At 43.3% G+C, this 24,766-nt stretch overlaps 2 protein-coding genes across 3 annotated transcripts in view; one reads left to right on the forward strand and one right to left on the reverse strand.

Annotated features, from left to right (window-relative positions):
* The window catches only part of ANXA5 (annexin A5), a 53,363-nt gene extending 35,358 nt beyond the window's left edge, over positions 1 to 18,005 (reverse strand). Inside the window, exon 1 of the mRNA XM_051616841.1 lies at positions 17,765 to 18,005. The gene's annotated coding sequence lies outside the window, so the exon portion shown is untranslated. The remainder of the gene's footprint in view (positions 1 to 17,764) is intronic.
* Positions 18,006 to 18,276: 271 nt separating this feature from the next.
* EXOSC9 (exosome component 9) lies at positions 18,277 to 23,981 on the forward strand. Of its 2 annotated transcripts, none has more exons than XM_051619289.1 (12): positions 18,277 to 18,387; positions 18,646 to 18,740; positions 19,533 to 19,652; positions 19,765 to 19,867; positions 20,304 to 20,441; positions 20,890 to 20,972; positions 21,299 to 21,431; positions 21,843 to 21,931; positions 22,124 to 22,270; positions 22,624 to 22,823; positions 23,133 to 23,211; positions 23,723 to 23,981. In XM_051619289.1, the coding sequence occupies exons 1-12, from the start codon at positions 18,322 to 18,324 to the stop codon at positions 23,802 to 23,804; spliced, it is 1,335 nt and encodes a 444-aa protein (XP_051475249.1). In that variant the 5' UTR covers positions 18,277 to 18,321; the 3' UTR covers positions 23,805 to 23,981. The 2 variants fall into 2 exon arrangements, with proteins under 2 accessions (XP_051475249.1, XP_051475250.1); XM_051619290.1 differs by having other exon boundaries at positions 18,290 to 18,387; positions 19,547 to 19,652.
* The last annotated feature ends 785 nt before the right edge of the window (positions 23,982 to 24,766 follow it).

Genomic DNA, 24,766 nt, shown 5'->3' on the forward strand with positions numbered 1-24,766 from the left:
GACTTCACTATATCAGAGTTAAAAAATTAAAATACTTTTATTTTAACCAAATGGTGCATTTTAACACAGAAGTAGATAATTTTGTTAGGGATTTATTAATAGAATCATAGAATCATTAAGGTTGGAAGGAACCTTAAAGATCATCAAGTTCCAACCCCCCTGCCATAAGCAGAGACCCCTACCACTAGATAAGGTTGCACAAAACCTCATCCAACCTGGCCTTAAAAGCCTCCAGGGATAGGGCATCAACAACCTCCCTGGGCAACCCATTCCAGCTCCTCACCACCCTTATAGTGAAGAATTTTTTCCCAATATCTAACCTAAGTCTCCCCTCTCTCAGTTTAAAACCATTACCTCTTACCCTATCACTATCTTCTCTGATGAAAAGCCCCTCCCCAGCTTTCCTATAGGCCCCTTTCAAGTACTGGAAGGTGCTATAAGGTCTCCCCAGAGCCTTCTCGTCCCTAAGCTGAACAGCCTGTCAAAAAAAACCCCATAAAGATATAATACCTTTTTTCCTCAGTTTTAAAGTAAACAAGCACCTCATCCTAAAGCAAGACATGTCTCCCTCTGGCAGGAGGGTGCTAACCTGTGCTCACCATCAGAAAAACCTCTGCACACTGACTAAAACCCCTACAAAAGTGTTAACAGACCCTTCCAAATCTCCCCATGTGCTGGCTTGGGGTACCCCAGATACATAGAGGGCTGCTAACGGCCTCTCTTCCCATGCCCAGCATGAGGTGGCTGATTCCTCTTGCAAGGTTTCTATGTGAAGATGAACACAGCAAGACTCCTGCACAGCCCCAGAATTAGTAAAGGAAAGTATAAGAGGCCTCATTACCTAACACTTGGTAAAATATCAGTTTTCCTAGAAAATATTTGGCTAAAGAAGATTAAAAAAACCAAACAAACCCACAAACACCTTTCACTTCCTAGAAGTACCTCACCATACAGGACCTCTGCTCTTTCCTACGCATCAGAAACCAAGTATAGCAAAACATACACACACATAAATATATACGTGCTACCAGCTTTTCCTGGACCTCCTCTGTTCTGCCCCTCCATCTCCTATATCTTTACCTGCTTCTTTTGACATACACACACCAAGACACTCCAGAGATCATCACTACTTCCCAGGTCAGCAAGCAAGACCCAGAACACAACTCTCCAACCCTCACCTCTCTCCAAGAAACCCTCCCAGGTGCCTTTTAACCTCTGTTTCCACCCTCCCCTGCAACTAAAAAAGCATTGGAAACACCTGTATTTCCTCCTGCTCCTTTCCACCTCCTGCCCACCCCTCACTCCCCACATGGCTCCCTCTGGCTGGCAGTATCCTGCAGGGCTCACAGAAGCAGCCCTGGGCTATCCCAGAGAGTCAGCAAGCCACCAACACTGTCATAATACGAAGGTCTGAGCTGGGTTTTGGGAGGCTTTTATCAATTTCAGCATGGAAATACTGAGTTTTCATCACACACCTGATGTTACATGGCATTCATGTCATGTAGAAAGGACTGGTTGGAGTACATCAATCATCCCAAGGAAAGACAAACCAGAAGAGGAAAAGTATATGCCTGCGCTCCTTTCTGGCCAAGCAGAATAGCTAAACTTGTCTTCAGCAATCAATCAAGGCTCCAGCAAAACCTGTTCTACCAAAGATAGATGATCTTTTGCAAAATCACAGATATCTCTGAAAACTTCATTACCATTCATTACGACAAAGAGTTGCCACTTGGCAGTCTCCTTAATGCAGCATAAATTTTAATAAGGCATCCACAAACAACCAGCTACAGTGTAGCTCACAGATTCTACTGAGGTTTAGGAAAACAAATCTCTACAGCTTGTTTTCACCCCCTGTCCTGGTACTGCTGAAAATCTCTCCCGCAAATCACACACAAGAGACACAGCAGCATATGTGTGCAGGCTCCAGGTCTGGCTTTCAGTTTATGTTCATGCTCTTTCTGATAATGACTTGTCTCACGTTAGCTGCTGCAAAGTCACTTAGACAACCCAAATTGCTTTTTTGAATCATGAGCTGGGGACCCAAGAGTATTAAAAGGCAAAAGTATTAAGGTCAGAAGCAATGGATATTTTGTTTCTATGGGTACTTGGTAGGATTAGGAGATAAGGAAAAACCTTTAGGTTGCTCTATGCTTCTTAGGTCAAGACACTGATATTGCAGCCAAGTCATGGAACTAATGTTTGACATTACATTTTATTGTTGTGTTTTGTTTCTTTTTAATCTTGGTGTATTGTGAGTTATAGATCACTTTGTGCAAAAGTTTTTATATAGCTGACATACATTTACATTTTATATAACTACTAGTAATATACCAATTATAATTGTATCAGGCATATTGATTGTTAAAATCTGGTATCTTGATAATACTGATAAAGAAACAGCTCACAGTAACATTAACCTGTACGAAGGATACCCAGGCATGTGATGGCCCACTTCATTTGGAAGGAGAACACAATAAAACCAAAGTTAAAAATGAAAATCAGACATGTAGAAGTATAAGAGAAACATCTCATCTTAGTGCTAGAGTTTCCCTTGGATTCAGCCTCCACCACTGCCTTACAATAACACAATCCTGTTTAACAAACAAACAAACGCACAAACATTCATTGCTTTTAGTGACTGCAGCTTGGAGGAATACCTGCACCTTGGGAAGGTCATTAGGCAGCCTCTTCGTGGTCACCAAGGCACTAGAAGACAGTGGCCTCCCAGCATGGGGGCTATGGCTCACGTGTCACACACCTCTCACTCCAGTTCATGCCATTTCAGTACATACAGAGCTCCAGTCTGAAAAAGGGAGAGTCGTGTCCCAGGTCAGGGACAGTCTGGGATCATGAAAATCTAAAGATGAAAGACCCTTGGAAGTGACCAGTCCAAAGCACTGAGTAGGTGGTAGAACACAAGCAATGAAAGAGGTCCTCATGTCTGCTGCTATCATCTTCTAACAACCTTTCCAGTTCATATTCTGTCTCCTGACCATGCTACTGAAAATGGAATCAACTGCAGGAAAACAAGTACTCACTGGCACAGGAACACACCAAGCTAGTGGTCACCCCATTGCAGCTGTCTGGAGAGAGAGGTTGTGTTAGGAGGTATTTCACTAATTGCTTTAGAAAATATAAGCATAAGGAAAATAATATTTACAGCAAGGAAAGCGAGGTTTAATGTTCAACAGGAGGTGCATGCTAGCACACACCAGTTTCAAAGTGTTAAATAGGTGTGAGAAGTGATCACAGCAGACTTGCAGTTAATTCAGCATTTAAAGATACTGTAAACATTATATAGAATCATCTCAGAAAAGCAGAAGTGCCATTTAATAACACAGAGATTAAGTAAAGCCTTCTGCACAAAAACTGCAATGAAAAGTAATTTGGTTTTCTCTGTCATCTGATATCTTCAGCAAGCAGGGACTTGGTCTTTTGACCCTTTTTGCAGAGTGCTGTTTCTGTCAAGACAGGTTCAGAAATAAATTTCTAAAAAACACCCACAAATACAGAAATGATAAAAATTAGCAGACTGAGGACATAAATTGTATCCTTTATTGTTAAAAAAAATCCAGAAAAATTGGAATATAATTTTAAGACCACTGCTATTGATATGCCCTGTTCTGAAGAAGTTCATTTTTCTGAAATAAAAAATAAAGTACACATTTTCAGAGGGAAGTAACCTGAAGCATATGCTGCTGAATTTCACTAAAAGTCACATTGAAAATATAAAGCATTTAGATTTGTGAGGCTTTCCTTACACAATCCCTCCAATAATTGTCTAGGTCTTTCCTGGAACTGGATCATACTTCCATTTTTGAAACTATGCTAAGTAACACATTCCCTATTTTCCACAGCTTTCAGCCATTACCAGGAGGGAAGGTAAAATAGCAATGTAGCAAAGAAAATATTTCTTTTTTCTTCTGTAAGCCCATATTGGATGGGCCATCATATCCTGTATCAAAAGCTTTGTGCATTCAGAGTCCTTTCCTGAAGGACTTTTCTGCACAAGGAATAAGACTCAACCACAAGCCCTTGATTGACGACCTTCTTCCCTTTCAAACTTCTTCCTTGCATCATGGGATCTAGAGAGCTTTCTGAAGATGGAAACAGACTGGTATCCACCCAGCCGAGTCCAGGAGCTCGGACTCTCAAAGCAGCATCGAGACTTCTGAGTGTGACACCAGCCACAGGAGCGGTTGGCTCAGCTCAGACGCGCCAGCACGCCTGAACAGGAAACCTGTTTGGCTGAATTCCCACCAAGGCACCTCAAAACAGGTCTTAAGTGACTGTTGGAATTCTGACAGCCCTCCACAGAGGTGGATTTTCACAGTAAAATTTGAGAGACGCAACAACATTTGAAGGGAACCAAAAGAATAGAGAGCTTCTTGGGAATTCTGAGAAATTAAAGCTACTCAGCAGGTCTTGCACAGCTGTGGCTGTGAGGAGAGCTACACTATATGTCACTGTGAAAATACTCAGATTAACCACCAGAAAAAGAAATAGGCCGTAGTATTTGCAGATGCCCAAAGTAGAACATTTCTGGCATAATTATTCAGGCCCTACCAAAGACTATTTTGGTCCACTGAGCCTTTGTGACTTTTAATCTAGAGATGGGAAAAGAGGTGATTACACAGGTAGTGCCTCTTCATAAAAGCACAGCTTATTTCCCTCTTGTGCACGATCTAGTTTTCAGCATACAAACATAGAGCTTTGTGTGTTTCCTTGAATGATTATTTCTTGACTTAACACACCTCATTGTCAACTACTTTCTCCTGCTATTAGTTTTTTTTATTTAGTTTATTAGTCCCTATCTGTACTGTGCCCATTATGCCTAGTTACAGATTATGCTGAACAAGTCATTTTCTTCCTCAGTGTGTATTTCTTTCAAGTGTCTGCAGATGATCACATTTCCCTATAGCTGCCAGCTAACAAAAGCATATATATTTAACTACTTTATTCTTCCCTTCTGAATTCCATAAAGGCTTTTTATTCCTCTGAATTCCCTCCATTTGCCAACAACAGCCTAGTAATGAGGTGTCCTGGCAGCACCCAGAATGTTAGGGATGAATAGAAAGCAGTCCTTACCCCTCCTATGACAGGGTACTTATGCCTATGCTCTTCAGCAACACACAGGACACTTCTGTTGCTTTGGAAACTTAGGATTAATTTACTACTAATGATCACATATTGTATTTCTCTTGCCCTGCAGTTTATTAGTTTACGCCTTCCCAAGATGATTCATCTAGCTAACCTTTTAGAGCCTTTGGCTCACTTCTGGCTCTTGTCACTGATTAAAGAAAATGATGCACATTTTTTGTTGTGAGGTAAGACACTGGGAATTTAGAAACTTCCCAGAAGAGCTCTGGACAGTGGGACGGGCACTCTGTGCAAGAAGTAGCCTGCCCTCCTGACTGAGCCAAAAGGCAAAGGGCTATCAGCAGCATCAATTCATTTGGAAAAATAGTCAGATGCAAGGTCAGCACAGAAGAGCTTGACTTCCATTCACCTTCCTGCACTGTGACCATACCACTGGAGGGGAAGGTGTTGCCTCCACAGCTGTCCCCTAAAATCTGCATCAAGAAATGGAAACCCATTTGAACATTGCAGATGTTTGACACCACTTGTGTGTGATGCCAAACAGCTTCTCTGGTTGTCCTTCTAAATTATGCTGTGGGTGATACCACTGAAATACAGAGATTACTTTCAGGGAGCATTCATCTTACTTGTATTGGAAGCTTGGGGTATTTATTCCTACACTGCAGGTGTTCGTGAAACTAAGACATTTGAGATGAAGTACTAGAGCCAAAACCAAGACAAACCAAAGAGCTGATAATCCTGTGACTTCCAAATGTATAAGTGAGTAACCCCTCAAAACTTTTCTATTGCACTGTGTTGGTGTAAAATGTCTATATGTCAGCAGAAAATTATCTATTACTTTCTATTTTCCAAACAAAGGTAACCCAGCCTATGCCCCATCAGTCACACCTGGGAAGAGTCATTACAAAAATCAGATTATTTCTATTTCATGCAGGCATGAAAGTGTTTCTGCAAATCAAGTTGTCTAAAGTGACCCAATCATTCACATGATTTGAAATACTTCAGGGCTCCTTATCTGTTTGTGCTCATGCAGAACAAGCCTTACAGTTTTATGTGTACTTATATTAATTGAGCAAAACCATTTACCACTCCTTCCTAATCACTGATGTAAAAAGTAATCTCTGCCATTTTTACAGAGGAAGAACAAGAAAACCACAGAGATATGAAGTTGACTGGTGACAGGCAGGAAAACTTACACAGCACTGTTCTCATAATTTTCCCATGACTTTGAAAAAGCCCACACAGGAGTGCAGAAGGCAACCAGGACACCTGGGATACTAGGAGGACGCATGGTTGGACTAGAGAATATTGAGGGTCTGGCCCTCACCTCTGCAGCCACTCTGTGGGAATTTGACAGATACAGTTTCCTTCAGCTGAGCTGAATTTGTCCTTGTGCCCCCATGCACTGAAATCTGCCTGGTGAACTTTACCTTTTTCCTGCCTAAGTGCAAGGTAGTTCACTTTGGTGCCTGGCAATTGGCACCACGATGGCTCAGTAATCAAGCCTAATGTAGTGCATTACTGAGCAGCTCACCTTTGCCTCACAGACCCAGCAGGTATCTATGTGCCATTCCAGCCTAAAAAGCAATTCCTAAATCCTCCTCTCATAGATTTGTCTTCTGATAAATGTGGAAATGATCAGAGGCTCTGGTAAATAACTGACTGGATCAAAACTTGTGCAAAGTCATACACAACCATAGAACTCACACTTGCTTGAGCTCTCTCTCTGAAAGCCACTGTGGTGCAATAGAGGTATCAAAAACAATGCTGTGAGAGGGCAACCAAAGGTCTGGTTTCCTAAAGGCCCAATGGTGGGGTCACTTCCTCTGAGCCCCCCCAGTAGCCAGCCCTGGGTGCACCTGGTGGAAGGGTGCACCATTCCCCAGGGCTCCCCAGCTGCACCGACTGGACACCAGCCCCAGCCAGTTCCTGGGGAAAAGCAGCTGCTGTTCTGGGGCCAAAGCAGTCCCTGGGGACATCAGGGATGGGGAGAGGTCAGCAGTGGGATGTTGCCAGGTCTATCCCCACCTACAGAGAGTGAAGCCTACTTAGCATTTTAGACATATGAGGGAATAACTCCTGTGGAATAAAAGGAGGAAAACTAGGTTAGATGTGGTTAAAGTAAAAAAAAAAAAATAAAAAAAAAATTAAAAGGTGACTGTTGTCTTCTATGTTGGAAAACTCTAAATTTAAAAATGCTCTAGTCATTCAGATCTCCATATGCCAAAATAAAGCCAACATGATCTCTTCCACAAAGAAGGTCCAAGAGATTTATAATACTTCATTACAGAGCAAAAGCTGTGGGGTGAGCTCACCTTCAAATTTCCCCTGAATTTTGCATTGGAAAGATGGACACCAGTGGGTGGTCAGGGCGGTGGGCAGAGCAGGAGCCACAGAGCCCACCCGGCTAGTGCCTTCCTGGGAGGACACAGTGAAATGGGGGTAGCCCCCCATGTTGTCCCCAAAGCAGGGTCCATCATCGAGTGTGCAATAAGCTGATCCACAGTGTTTTGTGAGGTACCTGCTTTGATTTCCAGTTCTGTGCAGAAAAGGCAGCTGGATGGTATTCCACAAAGCTAGCTCACCTGCCCAAAATGCAGGGACTACTTTTATAAAAGAAATATGTAAAAGTACTGTATCTCTAGTTATATCCTATCACATAATTGGTCAACTAATTCTTCACCTCCATTTAAAATGACAGTACTTACAGATTTCATCACACGTGCTCAAAGGGAAGTGGACTTTCTGTTAGTAGGGGTACCACTAGCCTGTGGGTGGGTATTTCAGCATCCTAATAGTATATCAATAAGCTAATAGTGTATCAATATACTAATGGTATGTTAATAAGGTAAGTCAAATTACTCAGCGTTTTCCACGTAGCACTCAAAGCTATAACCATGCTGACCCCGAGGTGAGTTGTGGGGAGCACTCCCTTTCACCCCTTTCATCTGTCTTGCAGGCCTGTTTCTCAAGGGTGGATTGTTGACTGTTGGGGATGTGTTTTTCTCTAATTCCCGCTGTCTTAGTGTTTTGCAAGTTCTCTTCTTATTACCCGTGTTTCTTTGTTCTCTTTGATGTGATTTTTTCCCCCCAAAACTGTACTTCTTTCCATTCACAGCCGACATCAGCCCCATCCCTCCCTGCCTCTGGCCGGAGAAGCGGTGGACTCACCTGCAGGGGAGCCGGAGGCGGCGGCGAGGGGCGGCTCACAGCTCCCGGCACCCGCCCCGGGGCTGCCGCGGCGGCGGGGGGCGGCGGGGGGCGGCCCCGGGGGTGCTGCCCGCCGAGCCCCGCAGCTGCCGGAGGAGCAGGCAGAGCAGCAGCAGCAACAGCAGCAGCAGGAGAAGGAAAAGCGCCAGGTAGAGGAGCAGGTTGAGCTCCCACTCCATGCCTCGGCTCCCCCGCGGAGCCGATGCCCCGGTGCCGGTGGGCGACCGAGCCGCCGCTCCGCTCGCCGCCCGGAGCCTCCTCCCCTGCGGCAGGGCGAGCGGAGAGGGGCACGGGGCTGCGGCGGAGCCGGTCCTGCCTTCAACACCCCCGCCTCCGCGGCACCTCCCTGCCCGGGCAGGGCAGGACGGGCCCGCACTGGGCAGTAGGAGGGCAGGAGGGTGTAGGGCGGGGGGCACCGCGGTCACCCCGCGACTTCTGGACCCGTCGACACATTGGCCGTGCTCCTTGGACACAAGTCCCCTGGTACAGCGGCAATGCTCTGAGAACACCCATCTCACTTCAAGTGATGCAAACTGGAATGCCCAGGTAGTGGTACCTACCGCCAGCATCCATCCTCCCATCCTTCCTGATGCTGAAATCTTTATGGATGTCATTCTTTAACTAACTTAACAAACAAAAATAAGTAGGGTCACGAAGATGACCAGAGGGCTGGAGCACCTCTGCTATGAAGACAGGCTGGAGAAGAGAAGGCTCCAGGGAGACCTTAGAGCACTTCCCAGTACCTGAAGGGGCTACAGGAAAGCTGAAGAGGGACTTCTTTCAAGGGCACAGAGTGACAGGACAAAGGGGAATGGCTTTAAGCTGGAACAGGGTAGATTTAGTTTAGACATTAGGAAGAAATTCTTCACTATGAGAGTGAGACACCGAAACCAGTTGCCCAGAGAAGTTGTGGCTGCCCCCCTCCCTGGAAGTGTTCACAGCCAGCTTCGATGGGGCTCAGAGCAACCAAGTCTAGTGGGAGGAGTCCCTGCCCAGGCATTGGGTTGGAAGTAGATGACTTTAGCATCCCTTCTCATGCTACCCAAACCATTCTACAATTCTATCAACTGATGTAAATCACCTTAAGACAAGACAATGGGAGAGAAGGAACATAAAGACCTGAAAGTGGGTACTAGAAGCTTCATCGGGCCAATTGCCCAAGAGGCTTGGCTGTACTGAACCATCTAAAAATCTGTCCTTTAAGTGAACTTGGCTAATTATTATATGAAAGCCACATCTCTGGAAGTTTAGATATCTGCCTCAAGGCCCTCACACTCTGGGCTTGTGCAGCAAAATTAAAAGCCACTGAATCCTCAAATGGAGACAAGGATGCTCTACACCAATCAGCTTTTAAGATAAGGGATTATAAGCACCCATGAACAATGAATACGCTAAATATGTTAATTTACAAGGTATAAATATGTGACGGTTCCAATGTTGTGTGTTCTAGCTCTGTGTAAATATCCCTTAGCACAGCTTCCTGTGCCGAACTGCTAGTAAATTGCTAATACCTTGACCCTGTGTGCTACTGGCTTGCATCCCAGGTAGACAAACCCCATTTTGGGACAACATCCCCACCCTACATTTCACATCCATCCACCAGCACAGGCCAACCAGCTCTGAACTTCTGTGTTATCAGAAAGTGTCTCACTCCTTGAAGACATTTGAAAGCTCTCACCTTGGCCAGGAACGAAAGCACTTGCCAGATGTTGCCATGGAATAGAAAAGTTACTCAGATTTTTGGCCACTTGACTCAGATTTTGGTTGGATCTGCCATGATTTTTGCTTTGAAGGCAATGGAAAAACATACTTTCAAAATACCAGATGTCCTTTATCATACTGTATTGCTAAAAGATCTGCCTGTTGGTCAGGAAACAAAGTCACTGCCCTTGGAGCTGAGGGATGCATCAGGGCTAGATCTGGTATGACCTGGTGACTCTGCACCCGTTTTTGGAAATGCTCTGCTCAGTGCATGAGCCTCCAGGGGAGGTTACTGAGGAGAACAATTGCAGTGGAGGCTCACAGGCCCCCTCGGCATGGTGGCACCAATCAGAAAAAAAATCAGATGTATTTCCCACTCCCAAACTATTGCATTTAAACTCCTTCTACTTCTTCCTGCTCCTCAAAGATCACCCACTAGTGAACTGGGGCTGCAGAGGTGCAGATGAGGCAAAGGGGGTGGAAGGATGTCAGCTTGCTGCTGTCTTCAGGGAAAACTCTACTTGCACTTCTTGGGTACCATCTGTCTGCTTGCCCACATGATTAATCTTGGCTCAAATCATATCTCTGATGCTTCCATGGATTTATAAGCATCAGAATTTAAATTTCACAGTGTTAACATAACTGCTGCTGTTTATATTGCTGATTTTGCCAGGGGCATAGATAGTGTGTTATTACAGAAGAAATACATCAAAAAATGCAAAAATTCTACTTCTTAAAGCCTCCCAAACTCTTAATATAAGAATAGCATTACGGTAAGTTTGAGCTAAGGAGATAAATATGTATTGGGTTAACATTTTACACTGGATCTTCTATCCCTACTGTACCTCTCAAATAAAACTTCACAATAATGCTCAAGAAATTATTTGAAACAATTTGGGAAAATGTTCATCCACCTTTACTTGAAGTAGCAAAAGTTCATTCTGACATTTTCATCAATACTGGCAAAAACATTGTCTGGCACAAGAAGGGAAGGTCAGAATCCAGCAATCTCCACTGCCCACACATCCCAACTCTTTCCTCTTAGGCACAATAATTAGCACTTTCCCATTTCACTTTTATTATTAGTGAGGAATTTAACTACTCCAAGAACAGTTTTCTTATCAGTATTGATTCACAAGGAATTGAGAATTAAGATATTTGGGAAATATGGCAAGATTAACACTTGCACTTGATATGCAAAGAATATCAATCAGAAGTTCCATGAGAGACAGTCTTTGCCCATGCAAGAGCCACTGGTGATACGATGCCTTGTGTGTGGCTGCTGTACACAACTGCAGGTACTTCTAAACCACACTTTTAACAATGACTAGGTTTTAAGATACAACTGTAAATGTGAAAATGTATTTTAAACCAGCTGAATAAAGAAAAAGATACATCTTTCTGGGGTTGTTTGAGAGTTTCATGACCAAAACAGAATTCTGAAATTTCTTAAAGCTATACAGAAGATAAACAGATTATTATTATTATTATTATTATTATTATTATTATTATTATTATTATTATTATTATTATTATTATTATTGTTTTGCTTAATACCATAACTAAATAATGCAGGCTGTTTCTTATAGTCTGAGCAGGAAAGTCTAACACACAACCTAAATGAGCTGGTATGCTACAGTTCCTCACCAACCTTTACGCCTCACATAAAGAAGCAGTCAGACTCTGCAGACCAGTGGCAACAGAATTACTCAGAAGAGGCATTTGGATACATTTTATGAAATGTATCTCCTGATTTAAAAGATACATTTTACTATAAAGATTAATTAGTCTCAAAACAAGTCATCCATATAGAACAACAAAAAGACTTGCCTGGAAAAGATTATGATTTTCAGTGTTTCAAGTAACAAGGTGGTCAAGATTAATTTTTGGTTTGTAACAGATACTTGGAAGCTGAATAAGCAGAAGAAATAATTGAAAAGAGCTGTTCTGATTTAATGGTTTAACTCAATCATTTATTATTTATCCCACTTATGCTGGGGCCAATGCCACCTTTCCTTTAATTGCTTCAAGGCAGGCTGGTCTAACACAGTTACAGCTGGTGATGCTGTGAGTGCACAGTCAGATTCTCCTCGGATGGTTGTAACCAAACACACATATTCATTCAGTTACCACTCTGAGCCATGATGGCTCTTGGAGAACCTGGGAATGGAGATGATACGGGTCTGTTACAGCTGCAAAGCTGGGCAGATTCCATTCACAGGCAGCAGAAATCCAGATCTCATTATCTGAGCCTTCAGTACGTACTTCTTCCCACAAACAGCACACCAGCAGCAGCGTGATCTGGCGCTCAAGACTAATACAGCTGTGGGCTGTGAGGAGGGTGGCACAACACTGCATAAAACGATCCAAAATAACCCACCTTATCATAAGAGAAAAATGTCCCCAAAATGTATTAACTGTGCTATCATCTGTTACGGATCAGCTGTGACCTTTAAGTTTTTCCATACTCTGGATTTCCTCTGTGTTGTAGGAGTATCAGTATGTGGCATGAGATCACACGTGTGTGGTATCAGTAAACATTTTCTGTCTTCTCTTCCAATAGAAAAAATTAAGCTTCCAAATTAATAGTCACTTCAGTCTCACAGAGTTCTTGTATCAATCCAGTATTTAAACCATCTGCCAAGTAATAATTAAGACCAGGATATGAAAAAGGGCCACAGAGGGAAACAGGCAGCAGTAGTAAAAAAAGGTGTCATTTCTTTTCCCCCAACTTCACTGCTTGTCTACAATCCAGCCTTGTGAATACTTCCCACTTTCCCAAAAGGACTGCTGAGAAATGGGAAGTGCTGAGTGCAGCACTGGCTACAGGATCAGAACTTTTGGCAGGCCTCTTTGGTGCAAAAAAAATTATTTCACAAGAATAATAAAGACCAGGAGATTCTGTGAAGCCTATGTATGGATGGAAACAGCAAGAAAATTCTGGAGTTTCCTCAGAAATGTGGCCTATGCAAGACGATCAGACAAGCACCTAGCAAGTAGATGAGGCAGAAATTATTATCAACTTACTTTAAGCTGGTCTTTGGATGATTTGCGGATGGATCCAGGTCCCTTTTGTGGAATAAAATTACTTAAGCATACATAGGCAACTACTTCCCTTAACTTTAGCTGTATAACCTGTAAAAGTAAGGGACAAATGTGCTTACGGCTTGTGCTTCAGAAAGCTTGCTAAAGTGCATCTGTGGGTGAGGGCCAGAAGCCCCCGCACCTCACTGCATCACGCAGGTACACAGGCTGCACATGCTTGATTTCTGCTGGCCGCATTGCTTGCAGCCATTACCTACCCTCCCATCCTGTCTGTTTCAAAGCCTCAGAAGGCTCTCATAAAAAAACGAATTATAAATTATATTATCACATCTATGCAGAGCTCTTCTTCCCAAATAATCTTATAAGCTGAAATACATCCATGTTGTACATACACGTGTAAATGCGTACATCGAAGGCACTGGAGAGCAGGACTCACAGCTAACCAGCAAAGGCAAATTACAGTTAAGGCTACCACGAAAAGAGAAGATAAATTTTTTATTTACTTTTATTAGGCCATAAAATGTGGTAGCTGGAGGCTTACTGTCAAGATACTGAGGTTCTGATATGGTTTGTTTTTTTTCTTCAGTCCTCAAATGTGATTTTCCCTCATGGCTCAGTTCGGTAAGATAATCCAATTCAAGCATTTCAGCCTCCAGAGCATTCATCTCAAATGAAGAAATGTTTCTGTGTGGTCACAACAGATCATCAGGTTCTTCTTTCTGACAGTTGCTGCTTCAGCCTAAGTGTCTGTGATCTATTTGCTCATTTAGTCACCCTGTAGTGTCAAACACTCGTTGCTCTTCTTTCTGGTTTCAAACACCCACAGTATTTCTATTACTTGATTACAATCATAATTTTGCCTTTCACCATACCAAAATGTAGTAATTGCTCAATTTCCATTTCAGTAACCTATTATATTGACCTGATTTTCCATGTAGCCTGCTTCAGGTTTTCACTGCTGTGATTTTATGCCTCTTCAATCTGTGCATTAAATTCTTTACCCCTCCTAGCACATGTGCATGCACAAGATCTGCCAAGTAGACTTGGTACAAAGGTGGTGGCATGACTTAAAGGAGACAGCTGATTCCTAGCCACACTCCCAACTTGGTTGCCCTGGAATCACATCCAGCTCCTCCTGAAGCTCACCACCAACTTCTCTGTGTGCTCATCTTGAACAGGGCCAGTACCAGAAGCAAAAATCCACCATACCTGCCTCCCCAGCAATAAAGGTATAATCAGCACTTCTGGATCAAAATGTTTCTGATTGAACATATATGAGTGCAAGAAAACTTACTGTAAATGACTGATAGCACTGCTGAATGTTCTGGTTAAGTTTAAAAAATGTGACTCCTTCAAAAATATTATTTTATTGAAGCTGTTATAAAATAACTTCTGCACAAAAGCTATTGCTGTGATTTACCAAGCAACAAGACTGCAACTACTCACCAGCCCAAACTTCTGTCCAGAGCAGCGATGCCAAAGGGCATGTTGCTGCCAGACAGATCCAGGCACACAACAGCTCACCAGGAGAGCTGGGACAGGAATTTTTCCCACTCCAGCCCCAAGCACAAACCTCATCATATGCTTTAGTTGACATTTTTGTACTTGATGAAGAGTAAGGAAATTTGGAAGGTTCCTACAAACAATACAAACCCTTTCAAGGTTGTTGACAGTAACTGAAGAATTTAACAAAAAATGGATTCATTTTGAAATGAAAATGACTGCCACTAGCTTTCATTTTCACTGCTCTATTGAGCAATGACTTACAGTAAAATTCCACCATCTGGCTTGCAAGACTAGTACATTTTAACCTATATGACTGATTTGTTGAGTAATATGTTTATTTTCAGATTTCAATTCCCTTTCTCAAGGAGTAGGCAATATAAACAATTTTTGAAGAGCACCAAAGCGATTTTAAGTATTAACATTCTCTTGCAAAGCCTGCAAATGAAAACATAATAAAACCACGCTAGTGAATGAGAACTAGAGAATAAAGCTGATTGAGCGTTACCAAGATAAGCAACATGGCGACTAATAATGCAGTGACAGCAAAGTTACTCAAGGAAGCCCTTCTCTGGTCTGCATCTGAACAGGTGTATTACTCAGAATTCCCCATTTAAATGTGAAACTCAACCCCATCAGCTCTTCTGTAGAAGCTATCAGAATCAAGCTAAGCTGAAAAATGCTTCTTGCCCGCTATGACGGAACTGAAAACAAACACTAATGTTCCCATTTTCTCACTTGGACCATAAATATCAGTGATTCCAAATGGAGCTGATAGCAAGCTATTAGGCTATGAGTCTGTGCTCCTTTAAACTAGAGCAAATAAAAAGAAGCTATCCTGAAATTCTTGTGAATCAAAGATGTGAAAACAAGGGCTGTGTTTTCAGAGATCTTTTCTTCTAAAAATATATATATATGGTCTCACTCACCTTTTAGGATAATCACTAATTTATCCATGATAGTGATTACCAATGTTATGCTTATCCCCTTATCCAACGAGCTGTACTTTTTCCCCAAAAAGAAAACCAGAGGGAAGGGTGGAAATAATTAGTAAGGTAAGTTGAATTGAATGTGAGTTACTGCAAAAGAGGTGAAGACTATTCACTGATGAGAATTATATCAACATTGCTGGCTTTGTAATCAAGCAAGATACAACTTCTGGTTGCAAGATTACCCTTGTCATGCCTGGATGGTCTTTTGCCTGCTATTTACTCAACGTTTGATTTTTCAATGCAAAAGAAATAGCAATGTTTTCAGTCTGCATTACGTCCCTATTGTAAGCCGACAGAAGGACACAGTAAGGCACTACGTCCCACCAGCTTTCCTATGAAATATTCCACAAAGACATCCTCTCCTGCTTATAAAGCTGTCAGCTTTCCAAATCATATCAAGACTTCACAATTCAAACAGGAATCTCTCCATGTTGCCTGTCGTCACCACTAACAATCTGGCTGCCTGCCAGACCAGGCATCTAGCGAAACCCGTGCAACCTCCCTGATTTTGTGGGTTTATTGGATGGTCCTTTAATCTGAATTCAGAAACAAACAGCAGCAAGAACACAATCTAGTTCATTTCTATCCAGCCACTTGAGCTGTGCATGCCAGATAAAATGGTTACTACTGCTCCTACCAGTAACATCAGTGCCTTTGAATATACCCAGGACTCAGACTCTGAGGAATGAGATCTCTCATTTAAATAAAGTACAACAACTTTGCAGCACTGAGCCGACAGCTTAAGTTCCTCATGCGAGGCTTTAACCATCCCAATGTCTGCTGAAAAGGCAATACAGGACTTTACTTACCAAGTAAATTCTGTTCATTGAGATATAAAATATTTCAGATCTCTTTTTTTATTATGACAGGAATATTTCCAAATCTTGCTTCCCACAAATACTGTGACTTACAACATGGCTGAAAATGGGCTCCTAGTAAGTATATGGACAACTACAAAATGTCAGCACACCAAAGATGCAAGAAAAAGTCATCAGAGTGGTCATTTCTGGTTTTAGCTTGGGTTTACTCAAATATGCAAACAATTTTAATACTTCTTCAATGCAACGGAAGTGTCTGAAATGTGTAGTGAGTTTCTGTGAAAGCAACATAAAGACTTGGGTATGGAAGTGAAAGGTTCCAGTGTGATAGGGAAGGACTTCTAGTAACACACTGGGGAAAAAAGTTTAGATTAGATACTCAGAATGCAAACCCTATGGTTACATCCCACTTCTTTTCAGAAGTCTGCCCTTGTTGTTATTCAACTTAAGTATTTGCTAAAATATTTTCACAAGTGTTTCCCAAGCTTTATACTACATATCTGTCTGCTAGTAATAACTTAAATAACTCAGAATAGAATTGTTTTCCGTTATTTGGAAACACTGTTTAACAGTTTACTCAACTGCATGTAACTTGGAAATTAGCTCTAAGATTAAAATAGGCCCTTAGAAAATATTTTTCTTATTATTAAATCTTAAGTGATGGCAAGTCATTAGCACCTAACCTTTACTTTCCATGCAAAAAGCTGCACCAACCAAAGTATGGCAGGACTTTGGACTATTAATACAGAACAAACTTGGTCCCAACTGAAGCATTTTTTTCTCAGTGATTGGAAAGCAACCAGAATTTAACCCATAGTCTTTGCTAATGAACAGTATCACTGAATTTAAACATTTTAAAAAAAAGACAGACCGCCAGCTAAACTCCAAGGAAAGCACCCAATCAACCACATAGCTGAAATGAGAAAGAACCTTATGCCAAATGTTATATTCTTAGTGAGAGAGAAAGTTGCAAGTGTTGTATAGTTTTGCTCCTACTGTCGCTTCACACATAGTGCTGTTTAGGAAAATTATTTGCCTAGTTTTGTCCCTAGAGCAAGAGGACACATCAATATTCTTCAACACTGAGCATTTGTGGTGGCATCAATGTATCCTAATCGGAAAATATAAAACCAGCATAGAAAAATCAGGCACTTGTCCTCACTTGCACAAACTTGAAGTTTCAGAAACGTGACTCACTTCATAGTTTGCACTAGAACTTCAGTGTGTTAATAGGGTTTTACAAGACTGCTTAACAGAGGTATTTCAGCAATTCTGTGTGAGGAAAGTCAGAATGTCTGGTGTTTAACACTGTGGGGAAGACACGGCAATTTATTTTTATTTCAACTCCCAACTAAGCATAAAAGCCAGTTGTTCAGGCCTGGACTCGTCACTTACTTCAGAGCAACAGGAAAGGATGCTCCTCTGGCAAACACCACGGTGCTGCCGCGCTTGTCTCTACAGCACCGCCCCTCGCCGCCCGCCGGGCTGCCCGCGGGCTGCAGAAGCGTGCGCATCTTGAAGGCTGGGCACTGCCCCTCGGAGCGCCGGGGGGCTTTTTTAAATTCCAGATGGTGCCCGACGGCTGCGGCTGCCGCCGCCACACAAGCCACAGGCCCCGCTGCGGCCCCCGCGGCCTGTGCCGCCCTGAGGGGCCGGGGGGGGGCAGCTCTGCGCCTGCGCAGTGCCGCGCTGAGGGGGGGGGGGGGGGGGGGCAGCTCCGCGCCTGCGCAGTGCCGCGCTGAGGGGGGGGCAGCTCTGCGCCTGCGCAGTGCCGCGCTGAGGGGAGGGGGCAGCTCCGCGCCTGCGCAGTGCCACGCTGAGGGGAGGGGGGGGGGGGGGCAGCTCTGCGCCTGCGCAGTACCGCGCTGAGGGGGGGGCAGCTCCGCGCCTGCGCAGTGCCACGCTGAGCCGCGCGGTGATGACGCACGCGCGGCAGCCCCGCAGCGCCCGCCATGAAGGCGACCCCGCTCTCCAACTGCGAGCGGCGCTTCCTCCTGCGGGCCATCGAGGAGAGGAAGGTGCGGCGCCGGCCTCCCTTCCCCTTCCCCTTCCCCTGCCCCGGCCCCTGCCCCTGCCCCTTCCCCGGCCCCTGCCCCTTCCCCGGCCCCTGCCCCTGCCCCTGCCCCTTCCTCCTGCCCCTGCCCCTTCCCCGGCCCCTGCCCCTTCCCCGGCCCCTGCCCCTTCCCCGGCCCCTGCCCCTTCCCCGGCCCCGACCCCTTCCCCGGCCCTTGCCCCGGCCCAGGGCTGTCTCGCTAACGTGTGTCCCGACCCCGCAGCGCCTGGACGGGCGGCAGTGCTATGACTACCGGAACGTGCGCATCTCCTTCGGCGCCGACTACGGCTGCTGTGTCGTGGAGCTGGGGAAGACCAGGTGCGTGCGGGGCAGGCAGGGGGGCAAGCATGGGGCAGGCAGGGGGGCAAGCATGGGGCAGGCAGGGGGGCAAGCATGGGGCAGGCAGGGGGGCAAGCATGGGGCAGGCAGGGGGCAAGCAGGGGGGCAGGCAGGGGGGGCAGGCAGGGGGGGCAGGCAGGCATAGGGCAGGCAGGGGGGCAGGCAGGCAGGGGGCAGGCAGGCATGGGGCAGGCAGGCATAGGGCAGGCAGGCTGCAGCGCGGGCTGCAGAGCGGCACCTTCCCGAGGGCAGCGCTGAGCGCGGGGCTGAGCGCGGCGCTCCCGGCAAGCGGGCTGTCGGGTCATGGCAATTCCAGCGTAGGGCCGTAGAGAAGTGGGGAGGGAAGGGATGGGGCCTCCGCGTTGGTTGTAGATTACAAATCATTTATCAGATACGAAATTGTAGTTTTTCATCCCTTCGTTGACTGATCTCACATTTTGTCTTCTCTCTCAAATCAAGTGCCCTGGTTTTGTATGTGGAAGAGTGGAATATATGCACTTGCATAAACATCTAGTTAAAGATTCTCATGTTCATCACTCTGCTTTTAATCCTAAAAGACAGGAGAATGTTTGAATTTATAAATCTGGTGTTCTCAGTTGTTGACCAGAGTTTAAGCATGTTTGACAGACATTGAATGAGAAACTGTCAGGAGTGGGAAATACAAACGAAGCACCTAAACACCTGTGTTTTCACAATATGTGTTTTGTTTCTATCAGTAGGGGTTTTTCCCCTGCTGAATTCCAAACCTCAGTGTTTTATTTACCTCTGCAGGGTTCTTGCACAAGTCTCCTGTGAGCTTGTTGCCCCCAAGCCCAGTCGGCCCACCGAAGGGATTCTTTTCTTTAATCTTGAGCTCTCACCAATGGCTGCACCTGGTTTTGAGCCTGGCAGGTACGTAGCTTTCTTAAATAGACTAAACAGGGATGACACAAGAGCCACTGTTTTGATATCCTTAAATGTATAGCATAATCAGATTTGATTTGGATTAATTTTGTTTTAACAGGCAATCTGAGTTACTGGTGAAACTGAACAGACTGATAGAACGATGCCTGAGAAATTCCAAATGTATAGATACTGAATCTCTCTGCGTTGTTGCTGGTGAAAAGGTATGAAAATCTAATTTCAAGTCACTTTAAACTAAAAGATATGTATAGGCTGTTTTTAAGGTGGTCTCTGTCTTGTTTTGAAAACTAGAAATTCTCATTTTAGGTTAATGTAAAGATCCACACATCTGGCTAGGCAGGTATTTTTAGTTTACGTATCTCTGTGGGCTTTCTGCAGTAGTTTGGGCCTTTCACACTCAAATATTTGTCCGCAGAGTAAAGTTTAAGTTGCACTTAAGTGTGAGGTAAGTTGCTATAATTAAATGTAGCACGTTGGTATCCTGGGATATACTGAGACCTTTCAGCATCTGAAGCAAAGGCCTGAAAAATATTTTGCCGCCGCTTCTTACGGTTCAACAAATGGAAGTGTTTTGCAAAGCAGTCACTTCCTCAGGATGGCGTGGGGCATCACCCAGCAGTCGGGTGTGTTTCTTCCCAGGTCTGGCAGATTCGTCTGGACCTGCACCTGCTAAATCACGACGGCAACATCGTGGATGCCGCCAGCATCGCGGGGATCGTCGCTCTCTGCCACTTCCGCAGGCCAGATGTGTCCCTGCAGGGGGAGGAAGTGACTGTGGTGAGTGGGGCCAGATCACACCAGCTTGGTGGCGCTGCAGGCAGCTGCTGCCTTCAAAGGGAGAGCTCAGAGTTAGTGTGAGCAGCTGAACACCAAGATACTTCAGTTTTAGGGTGGATGTGTTGCTGTTCAGAATGTGAAAGGACAGTAAGGAAGCCTGCTAATCTGGGATTCTGTCAGCCTCAGTTTGTTGGAATGTTAATTCTAAAATGTAAGTGTTTTACTGTATTTTGACCAAATCAAGCATAAGGCTGATGAACAGGCTGTATTTATCTGTGTAAACAGAATTGCACAAGAAGATTAAAAAGAATTTTTAAAATATTTACGTGACTAAACATTTGATAGCCTTTTTTTGTTTGTTTGTTTCTTTAAATATCTTTGTACAGTATGTCATTTGAAAATTAAATGTTTTGAAAATAATTGTATTCTGGGCCAATTCTTTTCCAAGTACACTCCCGAGGAACGTGATCCTGTCCCCTTGAGCATCCACCACATGCCTATTTGTGTCAGTTTTGCCTTCTTCCAGCAAGGGTAAGGATTGTTAAGTCTTGTTGACAGAAACAGCTTATTGTCAGTTCTGAAAAATTAATTTTAAATGTGGGGAGTCCTAAAAATATTTCTATGGGCAAGCAGATTTCTTAAAGCATTTTATCTGAACTGAGATGCCATGGGTCAAAAATGTGTGCTCTGCACAATGTAGCTCACCAGCAGCTTTCCACAGTGGACATAGAAAACTTTTTGGAGGAGTATACCAGTAATTACTAATATGTAAACCAATTCCTTTGTTTAATTGTTTTAAGGGTAGTAATTCACCTCAGACTTCTACTGTTGCCTTATCTCTTAAAACTTCATTTTAGGACCTATTTATTGGTGGATCCAAGCGAACGTGAGGAATCTGTAATGGATGGTGTCCTTGTAATTGCTATGAATAAACATCGTGAAATTTGCACCATCCAGTCCAGTGGAGGGATTATGCTGGTAAAGGATCAGGTAAATCTTTGCCTTGGCCAGTTGGATGTTTGTGTATGTAAAATAATATCCTTGACATTTGGAAGCTATGAAATCAGTTACCTGCCAGATTTAATTGGAAAGATGATGCATTTTTCTTCCTAGCGGAAGAAGAGACATAAAAAGACATATTGATTGGTCATATACACATAATATTTTTATTTTTTTTTCCCTGTGACTTGTCTGAGGCAGTCTGTAAGTTAATTCAGCCTGCACTCATTAATAGCTCGAGGGTGTTGTATGAACCTTTGACATCAACTCATAGCTTATCCAGTCCCTTTTTACTAAGAAGCGGTATTCTAAGTGTTTGTGACTCCTGAGGTGTTCTACGTTTCTACTTAAAAGCATTTTGCTTTCATGATCGTAAACTGTTGTTTTGTGTGTAACAAACAGGTTCTGAGATGCAGTAAAATAACAGCTGTGAAGGTTGCAGAAATAACAGAACTAATACAAAAAGCCTTGGAGAATGACCAGAAAGTTAGGTGAGTCTTTTAGGAAGGAAGGGAACTTTGAAGAAACATACAAAACAGTTATATTAACCTGTAGTTTGAAAAGCAAGTTGTTTTCACGTGTATTTGTTTTAAATTTCAAATATTTGTATATCTGAACTTGAAAAGAGAAAGCAATTTTACCTATGAAAGATTCTGCAACAATGTCTGTCTCTGAATGCCTAGGAAGGAAGGTGGGAAATTTGGCTTTGCAGAATCTATACCCAACCAAAAGATCACAGCCTTCAAAATGGAGAGTGCTGCTGTCGACACCAACAACGTGGAAGAACAAGCAGGAGAAATCATCACTAAAGCTGACCCTCCTTCAGAAGTGTATCTTTTCTGTTGTATTACTCGGGGGGGGAAACCAGGCTTTGCATTAGCACCCCTACAAGCTAAAAACATGCCCAGGAATTCCTCATGGCTTAGGTAGCCTGTAGCCTTCAGAGGAAACATTAACTTCTTATTGATTTGGGTTCTGATGGCTTTTAGATAACTTAATTCCTAGCATAAAGTGGAAAACTGAGGTCTGAAGTGACTTACAGTAACTGGAGAAGTACTCTCTCATCTCCCCTTTGAGGATGTTCTTCCCCAGGGAGAAAAGATCCAGCTTAAAAAACAACTGGTTTGCTCTCAGATTACAAAGCTTACCAGCAAACACCCAAGATTTTTCTTAACTACTTCAGTTTTGCCAAACCAATATTGCACACTCCGGGGACAGCCCAAATTGGGGAAGGAATAGAGAACTCCTGGGGAGACCTTGAAGAATCTGAGAAAGAAGAAGCAGCAGAAGAGGAAGGTGAAAGTGAGACTACTACTGCTTTTGAATGTCATAAAATGGAAACAGAAACTGAGGGTACAAGTACAATGACAGAAGCTAAAAAAGGTATTTCTTTATCTTGTTACCATATGTGCCCATTATTTAATTTTATTAACAGCCTAGAATTAAAATGTGAAAGGGGCCCTTAGCAACAAAGGAGAACCATTGTATCCACTTTCCACTTGAGTTACACCCATTTGTTACTTTCACTCCACCTGATTACTTGTGTTTTCTTTAAAGGAGAATGGAGGGCTCCAAATCACACAGTAGCCATTCTGACCGTTCCTTTAAAAATGCTGTCATTATTGGTTACAGAAGTTGGTTGTAGAAGGCTCATCACCAGTTAGTGGTTGGTGTTTTTGTTTATTTGTTTAGATGAACCTATTGTACTGTCTGACAGTGAAGAGGAAGAAGTTGTCATTCTGGAGCCACAGGAACTACCAAAGAAAACCAGGTAAGCATCATGTGAAATCAGGATGGGAAAGGAGTTTGTAAGAGTATTTTCAGGAAGCACAGGATTTTGGTAAGGCCAAGAAAGGTCTCAGTTTATAAAGGGGAGAGTGAGGAAGTTGAAATCTGGGCTAGTTTGCTCCCACCCTAGGAGGCCAGTCATCGTGGCTGACCTGCAGATGTCCAAAAGTTACAGGTATTTGACTTATATTCCCTATTCCAAAGGGAGTGATGACATAAAAGTGGATTTAAATTGGCTGCTAAAGAGATATTGCTGATATTTTACCCATTACACTACAGCTAATCTTAAATTTTAAATCCAAGCAATGAGGTTTATTGCTGTACCCTGCACTAGCCCTGGAAACCCTCACTGTGGTGTGTTAGACGTTATTTCTAGAAACTGAACTTGGCACTGAGCGTGGTGGATGGTTGCCCTGTTGAGGATGATCATCTGTGTTCTTTTGAAATGAAACTGTTGAGTACATTTCTCTGATACAAATGCTCTTTGCTCACAGAACACAGACCAAGTCAAAACAAGAAAATACAAGTAAGAAAGCATTTAACAAAAGGAGAAGAAAGAAGAGAGCTGCTTATTGAAGACATCATCCCTCCTTCAGAAATGCTGTATAAATATGTAATGTGGTCTGTTGTTACTGAAATTATTTTTGTAGATAATTTTATTTCCTTCCACCCCATATCTGGTCCTGCTTTTATGTATATTTTATAAAACTCTTGTACACAGCTTTAAATAAAACTATTTGCATGTAAGTGAAATTCCATGGTGAGCATCCAGCTGCAGCAGAAAATTCATTAGCTTAACTTGAACTGACTGAAGTTCTACAGCTTGAATTGCAGAGGTAAGATGCAGTTTTCTTAACAAAACAGCCTCTGTGTTACTGAAGAGACCTGTATAGAGTCAGAGTTCAGGTGGTAAAAGCAATTAAGGCTGAAGTTTAATGCCAGGAAAAGCTTTAATTAAGGTAGCTATTGCCATGCCTGTGAAGGTTCTTTGCAGGGAGAAATAGTGTGCTGTGACTAAGACCTTGCCCCTATCCCTCCTTACCTTAACACTGCAACTGCTTTGTATAAAAATCAAGAGAAATGCACAGTTTCATAGAACAGCAACTCATACTTCAGCAATGGCCTTTCTTAAAAAGTTTAATTAAATATTACATGTGACAGACAGGAGTGCTGCTTGAACTATATATACTCAGAGAATGACACCAAGTTTAGATTTGGGTGAAGCGAAGAGATGAGGAGGTTTCCAAAATACCTGAGCTAGCTGCTTTCTTCCAAAAACAACTCAAAACAGGAAACATGCACATATTTACAAGAGCCAAGTAGGACTATTTTACATGTGGTCTTTGTATTTCATGAAACAGGAGAAGTTACCATTGCAGATACTGCATTCCCTAAATCTGGTTTAGAATTTAATGTAAAAATCATATATATTGCTCCCAGCCAAGAAAAGCTTTAATCGTGCTCTTTCAGAAAGGCACGAACACAGCAGGCCTGTTTCCTCCAGGAGCTAGGCCAGTGCATTTTCTTGGTGTCAGTTC

This window comes from Apus apus, chromosome 4 (assembly GCF_020740795.1).
Source record: "Apus apus isolate bApuApu2 chromosome 4, bApuApu2.pri.cur, whole genome shotgun sequence".
Classification (NCBI taxonomy): Eukaryota; Metazoa; Chordata; class Aves; order Apodiformes; family Apodidae; genus Apus; species Apus apus.

Excerpts from the sequence above, each read along its gene's own strand:
- EXOSC9 (XM_051619289.1), top strand. The coding sequence starts at position 18,322 with ATGAAGGCGACCCCGCTCTCCAACTGCGAGCGGCGCTTCCTCCTGCGG. Across the intron at positions 18,741-19,532 it reads GTGGAGCTGGGGAAGACCAG|GGTTCTTGCACAAGTCTCCT; the intron begins GTGCGTGCGGGG and ends TTACCTCTGCAG. Across the intron at positions 19,653-19,764 it reads CCTGGTTTTGAGCCTGGCAG|GCAATCTGAGTTACTGGTGA; the intron begins GTACGTAGCTTT and ends TTGTTTTAACAG.